General features: G+C 43.6%; 1 protein-coding gene across 17 annotated transcripts in view; it reads left to right on the top strand.

Annotated features, from left to right (window-relative positions):
* The first annotated feature begins 644 nt into the window (after positions 1-644).
* The window catches only part of LOC105034044 (uncharacterized), a 153,250-nt gene continuing 137,080 nt past the window's right edge, over positions 645-16,814 (top strand). For 10 of the 17 annotated variants that reach the window (XR_012134275.1, XR_012134274.1, XM_029261493.2 and 7 more), the window contains exon 1: positions 646-1,232. Coding sequence is in view for 13 of the 17 variants with exons in the window: in XM_029261493.2 (XP_029117326.1) it covers positions 864-1,232 (369 nt within the window). In the remaining 4 variants the exon portion in view is untranslated. Of the gene's footprint in view, positions 1,233-16,814 lie in introns of all 17 variants that reach the window. The other 7 variants (XR_012134273.1, XR_012134272.1, XM_073243191.1 and 4 more) reach the window with 2 other exon arrangements.

Below are 16,814 nucleotides of genomic sequence, written 5' to 3'. Positions count from 1 at the left end.
CTGAATCGCGATCAATTCTTTGATAATTTTCTTGATTTTTTTTCTTTTCTTTTTTTCTTAATCTCTTTCTCTTGGTTATGTAGCAACTAAGCTCTAAAAATCAGCCACAAAAAAATACCGCTCAAGCTTCTTTGGGTGTGGAGATTATGGACGTCCAACCTTTTTGGGCATTGGAACCAAGAGAGAGAAGAGAGGGAGGTATGGGGTCCTTAGGGGAGGCATGGGGCTGCTGCAAATTTGATCTTTAGAGTCTTAAAAAGGACTTTTTAAATAGATAAAATATTTGAATCTATTTAAAATCAAATAGTCTCTTAATACAAATTCTATTTGCATTAAGAATCTTTGTAACTTTAGATTTTTGATCCCATTTAGGAGATCTATGAGGCACTAATACTTAGCGCCTTTTAGCCCACTCCCTCACATACTATATGGAGATTTGGGACACCCCATAGTTGATTCTTCACGTCCTCAATCAAGTGGATATATTATCTAAAAAATATTTATTTAAAAATATATAATTTTTTTTAAATATATATATATATTTTTTCCGTAAAACGGCCTGAAAGACAGCCAAACCCACGGGTTTTGTTTTGGCTGTTTCCCTCTCTCTCCTATTGATTCAAAGCCCTCCGCGTGGAAGCCACTGGAATCCTCTCACCCCTCCTTTGAAAGCTCACCCAATCCTTCAGAAAGCAAAGCACAGAATAAAGTACAAATGCTGCTGGAAGCAAAGCCAGTTTCCAAACAAAGACCTGACTAACTCCGATCCCCAGATTCCCCTTCTGTCCTTTCTCCTCCCCCTCTACGATCAACTTTTAACAAGCTCCCAATCAAAACGAGAGAGAGAGAGAGTTTAGGGTCCGATGTCCTGCCCGGCGAAGGCGTTCCACTACAATGGGACGCTGTGCGCCTGCGAGCCGGGGTATTATTACATGGCGAACGGGAATTGCGTCCTCTTCGAGGTCCCGGGGGGCGGCGGAAATTGGGAGGTGAGCTCCGGGATCGCGCCGGAGCCGACCTTCCTCATGACGGTGCTCCCCCTCGAGAACATCAAGCGGTTTACCCAGTCTCAGGCCGTGCTGCTCGAGGCCACCCTCGTCGTGCTCGTCCTTTGGCTCGCCTTCTGCTTGGCGATCCGATTCGGGAAGGTGGACGGCGGTAAGAGCATCTGGTTTCGGCTTCGATGGTGGATCAGTCGCCTTGATTTCTTCTTTGATACAAAGCATTGGCTGGTTAGATCTCCCTATCCCTATACGTCCTACTCTTCTTCGAGCTGTAATTGGACTCTCTCATTGTCTGATTTTTCGTTAATTAATAGAATCTATCGAGTGGTTTTGATATATATTTATTTTCCTTCCCTGATTTGTGGGCATTATTGTGTCTCTCTCATAACTAGCAACATTCTTGTGGTTACCTTTTTGCTGAAAAGAAAAGACTCTAACAATCCGATTCTTAAATAAAGAGTCTAATAGTCAGATTCTTAACTTTTCATTGTCAAGTTAAGAAAAGAAAGAGTGTAACAATCAGATTCTTCAAGACTGCGTCCTGTTGAGACGTTTGTTGTGTTAACTGATTGATCGACCATCTAACTGCAGATGAAATATCTTAGTATGGTTTGGGAAGGTATGGGAGCGTCAGCTGGTTTTGCTGCAAGCTTTCTTGGGATAGTTTTGAGTCCGTCCAACTCATCCCATTTTGCCTATGTGTGTCTTCCCAATGCAAACAATGACTCCTCTGTAATTAGGATTTTTGTCAACTTTGTCAGCTTTTGGATTTACGAGTCCAGCTCCTTTCGAGGTATAGTTGGAGATGTACATGTCTGTTTAATGAGTGCGAGTGTTTGTTTAAAGTTAATATCCTCCAAGTTTTATGTTTAGATCTTGGTTTTGGGGCAATAATGGTAAGAACCAGCTTAATTTTTTTCAGCGAGATTGCAGTGAAGCGTGACACAAATTAATAAGCAAATTCAGTATATTTTCGGTTAAAGGAATCCTATATGGAATGTTTGAGTGGAGAAGTGCCTAAGAGTTGCTCTAGTTGGTTCAAGAGTTGTTTTAGTAACTGTACTTTCTTTCAGTATGGAACATAATCATTTTCTTATGGTGGATTCTATGAAACTCTTCCCTTTACTACATAAGTAATGCATATAGGATGTCGATCCCCATGGGTAATGGATTCCCATAAAAGGGGGTGTTGCTGCAAGACTCTGGAGGAAAGAGGGCAAGATCGGTACTGAACCGAGCTGGAGTACTGTCGAAAATCAGATCGATGTAGCCCACGAGTGAGCCTGCAAAAGAAGTACTACAACCGATGGGATACTCTCCAGTTTAGGACCCTCCAATGCTGAAGTCAGCCGGGATCTTGGGAACAGATAGTGGAAATAGAGAAAATGAAAAGTGAAAAGAGAAGTTTTGGTGGAGAGAACGAGAGTTTTTGGTTTCCGTCAATGGAGGAAAGAGTTCAGTAGAGTCTAAGCTCTGTGTATCATGACCTACCTTTCGGAGAGTATCTTGTCTCTTTTTATATAGAGGAGATTTGCTTAGGCCATTAGGCTGTTGAGAGAATTTATTAGGCTGTTAGGGATTTGTTAGGCCGTTAGTTTCTTATAACAGAATAGCCAGCTATATGGAGATCGTGGGCTGTTTGCCCATGTGGCTATTGGCTGTAGTATAGCTGGAAGATAGCCGTTACAGAGCTAGATAGTAACTGATTTAGCACACCTGATTCTTGATCACATCGGATTATTACCGATGTCTTTTGTGGCAGATCGAATAGAAGCTAAGCTACTCAATCTTGAGATCAAACTAATCCAGATCAGCATAAAATCGATTTGAGAAGTGAACTAGATCGGTATTTTGCCGATCTGACCCAATAGTTGATTTTCAGATGATTTTTTCTGGTTCTACCACGTGGTCATAGATTGGTTAATTGTACCAACACATACCCCCCACTTTTCAAATTTGAAGTGAAAATTTTCACATCAGATATGAAAAGTAAGTTAAAAAATCTCACTTGATCTGTGCTATCAATAATAAATGCACCGTATGACGATTGATAGCATTAATTTTTTAATCATTCGAAATGGCATGTCATATTTCGGAAACATCTCATCAAACTTTCCAGCAATTATGAGGGTCTAGAGAATTGAGAATTCATTATTGCCTAGAAGATCACACCGATATGGGCTGATTCTCTGCTTGCCACATGTCATTTTACTGTTGGCTATATCAACTGTCGCACGGGTCAGATTGCGTGGCTTGATCAGAGAGAGGTACGTTGAAAGGTCTCTCATCAAAGTCGTTGAATTACGGCCAAGTGGCATCGATTCGACGGCAAACCTGATTAATCTGAATCGCTGATGTGTTCTATAAATAGGCCTGTACTCCGTTTGAAAACTACTTTAACTTTTTCTCTGTGCGAAAGTTCTGCCAAAATCTTTTTCGAGCTTTCTCAACACTACCGAAGCTGGAGAAGTTCCTTGGTGTCGCCAGAGTCAGGCAAGAGACCATTGGAGCCAAGACAGAGTTCTTAGAAGCTTTCTTGGAACTTCTTTCCCGTTTATTAGATAGATTTCTTTATCCTTGGTCTTCTCCTTGTGCGATTTTAGGGTTTTAGGTTTCATTTGTCTTATGTTTTTCCTTTCTAAATAGTTTTCCTCTCCTTTTGCTCACTTTCCCCATTCTATTTTGCTCTCTTTTTCCTTCCTTCAAAAGATGTCTTCCGATAATAGTGAGATAAGTTGGGACAATTGTGTATCTCGGTTGATCCAACCTCTGCTCGAGTTCGAAGTGGAAACTTCAATACTTCAGATCGAGAGAACTCGGAGTCTCCCATAAGGAGATTTTTGGATTACTTCGATCCTGGTATTGAACAATTTGTCCTGTCCGATCTCGATCTTCAGAAACTTAAGGATAAATACTAGAGTTCTGAAGAATTTCAATTGATAGCTCTAGGTTGGGATTATAGGATTACTGAACCTCCAGAAAATTGTATTGCATTTTATGATGAGGTACTTCGGTCCGGACTTCGGTTTTTCTTATATCCTTTCATTAGTAATATCTTAGATTTCTATTGGTTTTATCCGACCCAAGTTACTCCTAATGCCATTAGGATGATCATTGTTTTTATCATCTGTTGTCGGTTTGCTGCCATAGAACTTAGGATTTCTTTTTTTAGGATACTGTTTGTCCTTAAAAAACATCCTTATGAAAAAGACTGGTGGTATTTTCCACCTCGACCTAAGTGTAAATTCAGTCTTGCTCTTCCTTCTTCTATTCACAACTAGAAGAATTGTTTCTCTTTTGTGTCTTCAAGTGTTCCATAGGGTTTCAGTTGCAACTGGCATAAGCCTGAGACCAAATGGAATTCCAATAATGAGGTACTACTTAAGGATGAGGAGGCTTTTGCAGAGCTATTGGGTATGAAGGTATCCAAGCTAAGCCAACTGGCGAGCAATCAATCTCTTTTTGATGTTGGCATCAGTCAAATCTCTCTCCAAGGTGAGTTCGATGTCAATTTTTGTTTCTTTATTCATTCATTTTCCTTTCTTTCTCTTTTTCCTAACAAAACTTTCTTTCTTGTCGCAGCATTCATGAAGTTCGATCCCAAGAGGATGGCAGAGGCGAAAAAGAGAAAATAAGATCCTGTTGCCTAACTTGCCGCAATAAAAGAAGAATCAACTCCAGAAAAGATGAACACAATAAAAGAGAAAAATCAACAGCTTTTGGACAATCAGTGCAGAATGAATGAGCAGGAAGACAAGTTGCAGAAGGAGATAGAGAAGATCTCTGAGCTCGAGGCTAAGTTGAAGGAGGCTGAATCAGTGATCAAGAAGCACGACTCGGCCCTCATCTCATATCAACGACAACTCGAGAAAAATAAGGAGTGCATTTCAAGGGCTATTGAAGACTTCAAGGCTTTGGATGCATTTTAGGATGAAGTCACAAAAGCTTTTGAGGGGGCCTTGAACTTTGGGTTTTTGAGCTATAGAAACCTGGTCATGAAACTTTTTCCTGACCTGGATCCGAGCAAAGTTACCGTCGAAGTGGCCATTGCAGCAGCAATCGAGGTCACCTTCAGGGAGGCGAGCATGGTCATCCACCAATCGATGTCGGATGTCACTTTGGCTGCTGCTGAGGTGGCCCAATTAATTGCGGAAGTGGCTCCTCAGTTCATACTGAGGTCCTTCCTGTTGACGTCTTAGCTCCTCCAACAGAGATCCCATCAACTCGTGCTGAGGTCCCGGCTGTTGAAGTCATCTCATCTTCTACGACTGACAAGGGTCCGACTTCAGTTTCTACTCCTTCTGACTGTCCTCAGGCTAATATCTGATATGTAATTTTCTTTTTCTTTTTGATCTTTTGTATCAGCCTGATGTGGGCTTTTGTAAATATTTTTCACACCAATGAAAAAATTTTCTTCAAGTGTATATTCTTCTTTTCACATTGTATGTTTCCGATTCCACTCAAACCGATTTGGGTATTGATAACTAAGAATCTTAAGAAATCTCTAAGTATTGATAGATAATTATTTGACTTCGATCAGATGAATCATAAGGAAACATTACTTGACCTCGGTCGGGTCAATCACAAAGCAAATGTACCATAACAAACTTAAGTCATTGACATAATCTGATCTTTAATAATTAGATCGGTTGATTGGAAGAAATCAATCTTAATAATTGAAACATCCATAATAGAGGTTTAAAAATTACCTCTTGAATTTAAAATGGCTGGTCGGGTCTCTTGTATGTAGAATTTTGAGCCGTGATGTGTTCTCTCTCTTAAATTCCTTTTAGGATATGACTTCAGTCATAAGTTTCTTTGATTTGATGTCACGAAGTTCAATCTGTAGACTTCCACATTGGACTTTTACAGAATTGAACATGAAAATCAAGTATTTTTCAGAAAATATTCGTGAAGTTCGATCCGGAGATTGGATGTCTCATGTCAAATCATTTGTGAGGTCCAATTCAGAGATTGAATATCCTACTTGAGTCATTTATGAGGTCCAATCGAAGATCGGGTGTCTCACTTGAGTCATTTGTGAAGTCCAATTCGAAGATCGGGTGTCTCACTTGAGTCATCCTGGTTTGGTGGGAACCTTTATAGCCATAGTTTGGCTTTTTCCGACCTTGTTTGGACAATCCTGATCTTTTTCTTGTTTGGCCACAATTATAATGGCCTCATTTGGACATATTTCATCCTTATTCGGTTGGAAACCATGACCTCGTTTGGATGAAATTTTTGATTCTATCCTCGTTTGATCGAACATCATGGCCTTATTTGGATAGGTTGTCCTCATTTGATCAGCTTTTACCAATTTGATATGGATAATACTTTGATATAAAGCCTGTCTTCATTAGGACAAAATTTGAGGATTTTATTGAGAATCTCATCAATAGTACATCCTGAGATTTTCAACATTCCAAGTTCGTGGAATAATTGAGCCATCTAGATTTTCAATTCTATATATTTCTGGACGAATTACTTCGGTGATTCGGTAAGATCCTTCCCAAAGATTGAGCTTTCCTTGTTCTGATGGCTTCAAGATTTCAATTCGATGGAGGATAAGATCTTCTTTATGAAAAAGTTTCAGCCTCACCTGGGCATTATAATATCTAGCCATTTTCTATTTATACGTTGCCATACAAATCTGAGCTCTTTCCTTGGTTTCATTACGCAGATCCAGATCGGTCCTCAGTCGATCTGAGTTCATTAAAATTTTCTATCCTAGTCGTTGGAAGATCGATCTCTATAGGTAACATTGCTTCTACCCTGAAGGTGAGCTTAAAAGGCGTTTCTCCAGTTGGTCTCTGAGGCATAGTTCGGTAAGCCTAGAGAACACTGTAAAATTCGTCCGTCCAAAATCTTTCTGCTTTAGTGAGTCTTGTTTTTAAATCCTGAAGAATAGTTTGATTGGTAACCTCAGCTTCCCCATTAGATTGTGGATGTCTCACAGAGGTAATAAATTGGTTTTTGTGTTTCTATATCATCTTGGACTAAAACCGAGCTAACGGCATTAGATGAAACAGAAAAATACATGAATAATTGACCTTCAACTGGTTTTGATAGTAATGGAGGTGATCCGAAGTATTTTTTGAGTTCGTCAAAGGTGATTCGGCATTCATCAGACCAATTAAAGTCTTTGATTTGTCTCAGAACTTTAAAGAAAAGGAGACATTTCTCAACCGATCTAGATATGAATTGATTGAGCGATACAATCCATCAGTAAGTCGTTGTACCTCCTTTATTGTGCTTGGATACTTCATTTCAAGTAATGCTCGGATCTTCTCAGGATTAGCTTCGATTCCTTTTTGAGTTACCAAAAATTCAAGAATTTTTGACGTAACTCCAAAAGTACATTTATTGAGGTTGAGCTTCATTTGATATTTATGAAGTTCTCTAAAGGCTTTTTGTAGGTCGGTTATATGCCGATTTGCTTCAGTGCTTTTTACCAGTATATTATCAATATAGACTTTCATATTGCGGCCTATTTGCTGCTTAAAGACCTTATTGACCAGACGTTGATACATGACACTTGTATTTTTAAGACCATAAGGCATCATTTTATAATAATATAAACATCTTTCGACGATGAAGGCCGTATTTTCTTCATCTTTAGGAGTCATTCTAATTTGATTGTAGCCAGAAAATGCATCTATAAAGCTTAACAGTTTATGTCCCGAAGTGGCATTAACAAGACGATCAATTCTTGGAAGAAAGAAACTATCTTTAGGATAGGCCTTGTTGAGGTCGGTATAGTCAATACAAATTCTCCATTTATCATTTGCTTTTTTAACCATAATAATATTTGCAATTCATTTTGGATATTGAGTTCCCCCAGTGAAACCAGCTTTCAGAAACTTGTCGACTTCTTCATCTATAGCCTTTTGCCTTTCTGGGATGAAGCTTTTTTTTTTGTTGTGGCATTGGCTTATGCTTTGGATCAATATTTAGCTTATGTTCAATGACATCGATAGAAATTCTCGATATGTCAGAAGCTGACTAGGTGAAGACATCGGTGTTTGCTCGAAGGAAAGATATCAATTTTTCTCTTAGGTCGGATTTTAATTGAGATCCAACCTGAACAGTTTTTTTCGAATCTTCACCTAAAGGAATTGTAATAAGTTGTTCCGCTGGTTCTTCTTGATTTTTGCTAACCTCAATTTTTTTTTTTAATCAGGTATTTCAATTGGTAGAGCTTCTACTGATTTTTTCATCTTTATGGCGATCAAGAAGCACTGCCTAGCAAGCATTTGATCTTCTCACATCTCTCTGACTCCATTTTTTGTTGGGAACCGAACTAACAAATGATAAGTGGAGGCCACTGTTTTGAGGGTATTGAGTCCCGGTCAGCTAAGAATAGAATTATAGGCTGATGGTATTTTGACAACCAGGAAGGTGAGATGCATAGTCGACTGATGGGGTTCTTTCCCTACTGTGATTGGCAGGATGATCTCTCCCTCCATAGCTACAGAATCTCCAGAAAATCCGATCAATGGAGTGCCGATCTATTTTAACTGATCTAGCATGTTCATTTTTTGAAATGCATCATAGAACAATATGTCAGCAAAACTTTCATTATCAACTAATATTCTCTTTACATCATATTTTGCTATTGTCATAGAGATGACAATAGCATCATTATGAGTCTGGACTCCTTGAACATCAGCATTAGTAAATAAAATAATATTCAGTACGTTGCCGCTTTGGGGAAGGACTTTTGTCTGTCCGTTGTCTTCATCAGGATCTGAGATCATATTAATGACCTCAGCAGTAGGTCGATTGAGTTCAGCATCATCGTTAGGCTTTTGGCGTAGTTCTATAGCTTATGTTGCCTGATCTCGGACATATTTGCCGAGATAACCACGACAGATCAAAATTTTAATTTCATCTTTAAGCTACTGACATTCTTCAGTGCCATGGCCATGGTCTCTATGGTAGCGACAGTACTTTCTTTTATCTTTCTTCATCGATGGAGCCTTCATAGGGTTGGGCCGACGAAGATATCTCTGGTCCTCAATTTTCATTAAAATCTGGGCACGAGGAGCAGGCAAAGGGGTGTAGGTATCAACGTACCGAGGTGGACTTCTTGATCTCGGATTTTTCTGAGATGGGCCAGAGTTGTCCCTGGCCGATTTCCACGGTCTTCTTCTCAAGGCCGTTTTCTTCCATTCTTTTCTTCTTTGCTTGGCGGAGTATGCTTTCTTCTTCTTCAGCTTGAGTATATTTTCGGATCTGGACCAACATTTGCTCATAGGTATCTGGATAATTTTTATGGAGGGAGAAGATTAGTCAATTGCTTCGGAGTCCTTGCTTCAGAGCAGCCATTGCAACGGATTTGTTGAAGTTTTTCACTTTCAGTGTGGCAGCGTTAAAGCATGCCGCATACTCTCGAAGAGATTCGCCCTCCTGTTGTTTAAAAATAAAAAAACTTTTAATATTCTTTAAATGGATTTGATTATTATCAAAATAAGTAATGAACAGCCTTGCCAACTATTCGAAGAAGGAAATAGATCCCGATAGGAGCCCAAAAAAGTAGATTCTTGCAGATTTTTTGAGGGTAATTAGGAAGGCGATACAAAGTATGGCATCAGACGCCCCTTGCAACCTCACAACAGCTCTAAAGCCTTCGAGATGATTTAGAGGATTAGTGAAACCGTCAAATGATTCCACCATTGGCATCTTGAATTGGGAAGGAATCGGCTCACTCAAAATTTTATGGGAGAAAGGAGATTGTAGATTAAAATCTTTTCCACTTTGGAGATGGCTTCCAAGCTGCACTTCTATCAGTCTTTTCTCAAGATCTTGAATCTTTTATTCAAGACCTTCCTCCCACTGTGGTTTTTTGCTATGCGAAGTGGATTCTCCTTCAAAAGAATAATCGGTGTGTGTAGCATAATGATCACGACGAAGATCTTGATGAATTGGTTGCTGGGTGTGATAAGACTGAGCCTCTTGAGGGGTAGCTTCTTGTTGTTGCTCTATGGTATGTTGGAGTTGTTGTACTGCGGTAGTAAGAACCTAAACCTGTTGAACTAGAAGGCTAAATTGTTGTGGATCAACTATAACTGGAGGTTGAGTATTCTACCATGCATCTTTTGGAGAAAATGGTGCAGGTAGAGGATGATTCTGCACTTTCCTATTCACCATTTCCATTAAAACTTTTGAGCAAAGCCCTTTCTTTAGTGCCAATCTATTGCTGCAAGGTTTTGGAGGAAAGAGAACGAGATTGGTGCTGAATTGAGCTGGAGTGCTATCGAAAATCATATCGATGTAGCCCGCGAGTGAACCTACAAAAGAAGTCCTTGAACTGGTGGGGTATTCTTCGATTTATAACCCTCCAATGCTTAAGTCAGTCGGGGTCTTGAGAATAGATAATGGAAATAGAGAAAACGGAAAGTGAAAAGAGAAGTTTTGGTGGAGAGAATTAGAGTTTTTGGTTCCCTTCAGTGAGAGAAGAGTTCAGTAGAGTCTAAGCTCTGTGTTATGACCTTCCTCCTGGAAGGGTACTCTTTATATAGAGGGGATTTGCTTAGGCCGTTAGGTCATTGAGATAGTTTGTTAGGCCGCTAGGGATTTGTTAGGCCGTTAGTTTGTTATAACAGAATAGCCAGCTGTATGGAGATCATGGGCTATTTGCCTACGTGGCTATTAGCTGTAGTATAGCTAGAAGATAGCTGTAACAGAGCTGGATAGTAATTGATTCAGCACACATGATGTTTGGTCACATTGGATTATTATCGATATCCTTTGTGGCAAATCGGGTAGAAATTGAGCTGCTCAATCTTGAGATCAAACTAATCCAGATCAGCACAGAACCGGCCTAAGAATGGAACCAGATCGCTATAAAAGTGATCCCTTAGCCTGCTTCATTTTTTATTGTGCTATTTTGGTATTGGAGCCTTGCTCAATGTGAATATAGCTTGTATGGACTTGCATAATAGACAGTTGGAGAATTTGCTTTTCTATCGCAACAGCTTGTGAGATCATTTATTGCAATGAGGAGGTTCAGGAGTTGGTTTCATTGGTTAGAGTATTTGTGGTTGGAGTATGAGGCTATTGATTGATTTTCTGTTTTAGATCATTTGTGATTCCAAGAGTTGACAAATTTGCTGAGGCTTGGTTCTGCCAACAAAATCCTAACAATCTTAAACTTCCTAATGAGGATGGTATGAATTGGGGATAGATGGACCTCAAATAATTTGGATGAGATGTTCTTCAGGTGGTTGGTGGTGCAATATAATCATGCATGTGTGGAGCTTAACTACTTTGTATGGCAAAAGATAGTCAACAAGTTAAACTTTATGGTAAATCCATCTCCAAAAATTTATAGGACAATAGTTTTGAATATCAAAGCAAAAAAGTGGTGAATGGTCACAATTTTCTTTTTTCATCTTGCAATTGTTTTTATGAAATTCTATTTGTTGTTATGTAAATTAATACTTGTCATTCTTTTATTGGAGACAAATAAAACCATGAATGGGAGGGCAATACTGAAACTTATCTGTAAATTTTTTTTTGGGAATTTAGGAAGATGGATGTAATACCCAAATTTTTAAAAACTAGCCCAATGTTAAAAAAAATAATAATATAAGCAAGCACATGCTGGAAATACGGTGGGAAGGAACTCCCAAAGGAGTTCTCTTCTTTCTCTACCTCCTCCGGTTGAGAGATCCTAATTTGACTAGGAAATTCAGTTGGAATTGACTTCGAATTCTTTTGTATATGTCTATTTAAAGGCCACAAATCCCCTCACTTTTTCCTCATCGGAGATTGCCGCTGTTCAATGCCCTTTTCTCCCTCTTTCTTCTTGATTGCCGGTGGTTTAAACTCACTTCGGCCGTCAAAAATTGAATTAATGTTCGTCGAAGACAAGGAACTCATTTGGATCATCTTCCTCTCAGTCTCCTTTAGTTCCTAAAGCGTGGATTTTAGCCAAATTGCTGCTGAAATTTTCCTGAAAAATCTGATTAAAAACATCCTATTTTCTTCCATAAGTTGTTCTTGATTTCTGGTGCCGTATGCTGCCACCGATCATTGGACCGAAGTCTCTTGGTTCATGCCGTGGTTTGCCCTTCTGGCCACCGGTGTTGTTGGCTTGGGGGGGGCCTCCCATTCTTCGGAATAAAGGGACAAGGGTCCTTTGCTCTGTTAAAGAAGAGAGGAAGGAAAAAAGAAAAAAAAAAGAAAAAGAGAAAAGGAGAAAATGAGATAGATTCTCTTCCCTTTTTCCCTTCTCTCTCTTCACATGCTCTTATTTCTCTCTCAAGCGTCTCTCTTTACGTTTTTTCTCTTTAATATTTTCTCTTTCTGGAATTATTTCTTTCTATGAAATTCTTTCTCTAAAATTAGCCAATGAAAGACTTTCTTTCGATGATTTTGATCGAGCTTGGTGAAGGGTCCCGATCTACAGTCGTCGGATAGCATGCTGGCATCCACTTTGGCTAGATCCAGATATCATTAGATTGGATTATCCATGATTTTTATTAAATCATTTTACATTAGTTCAACATTATTTGATTAAATCACTTTGATCGAATTGATCGAGATACCGAACAGTATCGTCTGATCAGTTTTGTTCCATCTTGTTAATCTCTCTCTCTCTTTTGACATTCTCTCTCTACTTGATTTGTGAATCCAATAAAGGATCCCTCGCCCCGTTACTTTAAATCTGAGTTGACTTGATAGAGGGACTTTGAACCACTTATACCTTAGTATGATCTTTGATAAGATGAAGTTATGATGACTAGACTTAACCTGGACCGTTGGATGCGATTACTCGTCAATCATATCTTTCTTAATTATCCATATCTTTTCTAATTATTGGATTCGATTCTGAACAGGAGAATTGTCATCTAATAAGAAGATGACCAACGAGCGATATCATGATATGATCTATGAAGATTTTAAAAAGGCAGAATTTTTGGAATTATATGGATTTATTGGAGTATGTGTGGGCTAAGTAATGATTTACCTTCTCTAGATTTTTTTTATTTATATAATATTCTTTTGACTATCGAACAAATTGTTAATGGATTTATATGTGATTTATAAATCATACAAAATATGTTTTGAATAAAAATTGATATGAAATTTTGAAGCAATGATTTCTTGAACTATTGCTATAATTGTTTTGTTGGGTATAAAATACCCACAGCCGAAGTCCTCAGCGGAATCGACTACATGACAACCGCAAGAAGATTTCGTCCGGACTCCTACGGGAGCCGGACTCCGCCAACAACTACAACCGCGAGCAGACTTCGTCCGGACTCCTACGGGAGCCGGACTCCGCCGACAACTCCGACCTCAAGTTGACTCCGCCTGGACTCCTACGGGAGCCGGGCTCCGTCCTCAACGTCAACTGCCGGTAAGCTGTCCGGACTCCTACGGGGGCCGACCTTCGCCCTTAACTTTGATTGCAGGAAGACTCCGCCCGGACTCCTACGGGAGCCGGGCTTCGTTCCCGACCCCAACGGCTGCAGACAGACTTCGTCCGGACTCCTACGGGAGCCGGACTCCGCCGACAACTCCGACCTCAAGTTGACTCCGTCCGGACTCCTACGGGAGCCGGGCTTCGTTCCCGACCCCAACGGCTGCAGACAGACTTCGTCCGGACTCCTACGGGAGCCGGACTCTGCCGACAACTCCGACCTCAAGTTGACTCCGCCCGGACTCCTACGGGAGTCGGGCTTCGTCCCCAACTCCAACGGCTGCAGACAAACTTCGTTCGGACTCCTACGGGAGCCGGACTCCGCCGACAACTCCGACCTCGAGTTGACTCCGCCCGGACTCCTACGGGAGCCGGGCTTCGTCCCGACTCCAACGGCTGCAGACAGACTTCGTCCGGACTCCTACGGGAGCCGGACTCCGCCGACAACTCCGACCTCAAGTTGACTTCGCCCGGACTCCTACGGGAGCCGGGCTTCGTCCCCGACTCCAACGGCTGCAGACAGACTTCGTCCTGACTCTCACGAGAGCCGGACTCCGCCGACAACTCCGACCTCAAGTTGACTCCGCCCGGACTCCTACGGGAGCCGGGCTTCGTCCCCGACTCCAACGGCTGCAGACAGACTTCGTCCGGACTCCTACGGGAGCCGGACTCCGCCGACAACTCCGACCTCAAGTTGACTCCGCCTGGACTCCTACGGGAGCCGGGCTCCGTCCTCAACGTCAACTGCCGGTAAGCTGTCCGGACTCCTATGGGAGCCGACCTTCGTCTTTAACTTTGATTGCAGGAAGGCTCCACTCAGACTCCCACGGGAGCCGGGCTCCACCCACTACCCCAACCGCAAGGACTCTGCCCGGACCCCTACGTGGGGTCAGACTCCGACCACGGCCGAACTTCAGCCGACAGGTCTGCACTCCCAGGCCGTAATCACGACCACGATTCTGCTACACTTCCTGCGGCGGATTCCGCGCAGCTCCACCACTCCCTGACAGGCCACAGTAACGATCGCAGCACTGCTCCACTCCTTACGACGGATCCCACGCGGCTCCATTACTACCTGACAGGCCACGATAAACGGCCGCGATCCTGCTCCACCTCCTGCAACGGATACCGCGCGATTCCCCCATCCACTGGCAAATCACGACAACAAACGCCGCCCCACTTCACGCGGCAGACTCCACGTGGCACGCCCCAGTGATAGCCACGGGTCCGTTCCACTACTCTTCGCAGCAAACTCCGTCTGACCCTGGGCAGCCCACTGCCAGACGGTTACAAACGTCGCCATCAATCCGCTACCTCCTCCGCCTATAAAAAGGGGGACCCAGATACGTTATTCTATAAGCTCATTTCTTATCTCAAAACTCTGCTAAATTCTCCGTTCGAGCGCTCCATTCTTGTTGAGGCAGAGAACTGACTTGAGCGTCGGAGGGTCTTGCCGGAGCAACCCCACCTCCGGTTTAGACTTCCCTTGCAGGTCCTGGCGGCGACCGCGACTTCCCCGACTCCAGCTTCTCCGGCGCAAGCGGATTTTTGCACCAACAGGATTGGCGCTAGAGGAAGGGGCTGAACCTTCGCAGTACCCTTGTTCTTAAAGGAGCGTTCAACGGAGCCGCCTCCAATCATCTCCTCCGACACCCACTCCTTATTTTCCCCCGCTGGGTCCACACTCGATGCCTCCACGCAAGGCGTCCACGCGACGGTCCACGGCCTCCGCGGCCAGGTCTCAGGCTCCAGCCTCCCCTCCTATTTCTCAACCTCCTCCTCCTCCTCCAGCGGCGGCGGTCGGCATGGAGCAGTTTGACTTGCTGGCACAGCAGGTCAGAGGCCTCGTCGAGGCTGTGCAAGCAATGCAGCAGCAACAGCCGCAGGCGTCAGCGCACCCGGAAAGGGCGTCTCCGGAATGTCAGAACCCGGCGGCGGGGCGGGCCACCTGGGCCAGCCGCCCCGTACTTCCTGGGAAAACAAATCCGAGGGTAGAGAGCCCTCAATCGGACCACGACTCCACCCCTGGAAGATCCCTGCCCCCGTTCTGCCAGAGGACCCTCGAGACTCGAAGTCGAGAGGATTTCCTGAACCGGCGGATTGAAGAACTCCGCCATGCGCCCCCCGCTTATGGTGAGGACATTTGTACTGACCCTCCCTTTTCCCAAACGATTATGCAGGAACCGATCCCGCCAAACTTCAAGCTTTCCCAGTTCGAAAGCTACGACGGGACTTCAGACCCGGTTGATCATCTGGAGGCCTTCCGGACGATGATGCTGCTTCACGGTGCTCCTGACGCCATCTTATGCCGGGCTTTCCCGTCTACTTTGAAGGGAGTAGCGAGGAACTGATATTCGGCTTTGAAATCGGGTACCATCTTCTCCTTCGATCAAATGAGCCACCAATTTGTGGCCCATTTTGTCAGCAGCCGGCGCCCCCGGAAGGGTTCGGAGTCCCTCATCAACATCAAGCAGAGGGAAGGGGAGTCCATACGGGCCTACATCAACCGCTTCAACATCGCGGCACTGGAGGTCCGGAACTTGGACCAATCAGTCGCCATGGCCGCCCTGAAAGGCGGCCTTCAGAAGAATGATCTTTTGTTCTCCCTGGAGAAGAAGTATCCCAGGGATTTTGTCGATTTGCTGGCCCGGGCTGAGGGATACGCCCGAGCGGAAGAAGCCTTCAAAATGAAGGATGAAGAGACAGCAAGGGAGCGGCAAGCGGGAGATTCGAGTAAGCCCGCAGTGGAGAAAAGGCCAAAGGAAGTCCGGCCGCGTTCTCGATCCCCTCCTGGGCATAAGCGCGCCCATACTCCACCCTGGGCATGCAGGCAGAGAAGCCCGGACCGCGGGGTTCGGCGGGGTTCCCCACCAGGGAGATTCCGCAGCTACGCCCCCCTCAACGCCTCGAAGGCCCAGGTATTAATGGAGGTCAGGGAGCAGCTCCCTAGGCCGGAGAGGATGCGCACACACCCCGGGAAGCGCAACCCCAACAAGTTCTGCCTCTACCACCGCGACCACGGCCACGACACAGAGGAATGCATCCAGCTCCAGGACGAGATCGAGGAGCTCATTCGGCGAGGTCGACTTGATAGATTCATCCGCCGCAGGCCTGAGGGTAGGGGAGACCGGCCAAGAGCCCTTCCACAGCCTGAACCGCCGAGAAGGGAGGAGCAACCCGGGGACCGGCCTCCCATCGGGACCATCGACTCCATCACCGGAGGGCCTCAAGGAGGGGTGGGCCACCCGCGACCAAGGAGCTCGGAAAACCTGTAAATGTATCACTTACGACTTCGCCTTGAATCTAATTTTCTTTCTACTTAACGCACTGGCATGGATTTATTATGACTGGATACGACCCCACCGAACGCATAAACCACA

Source organism: Elaeis guineensis, chromosome 9 (assembly GCF_000442705.2).
Source record: "Elaeis guineensis isolate ETL-2024a chromosome 9, EG11, whole genome shotgun sequence".
In the NCBI taxonomy this organism is placed as follows: Eukaryota; Viridiplantae; Streptophyta; class Magnoliopsida; order Arecales; family Arecaceae; genus Elaeis; species Elaeis guineensis.
The sequence above is the reverse complement of the archived record's forward strand: the minus strand, read 5'-3'. Positions and strand labels throughout refer to the sequence as shown.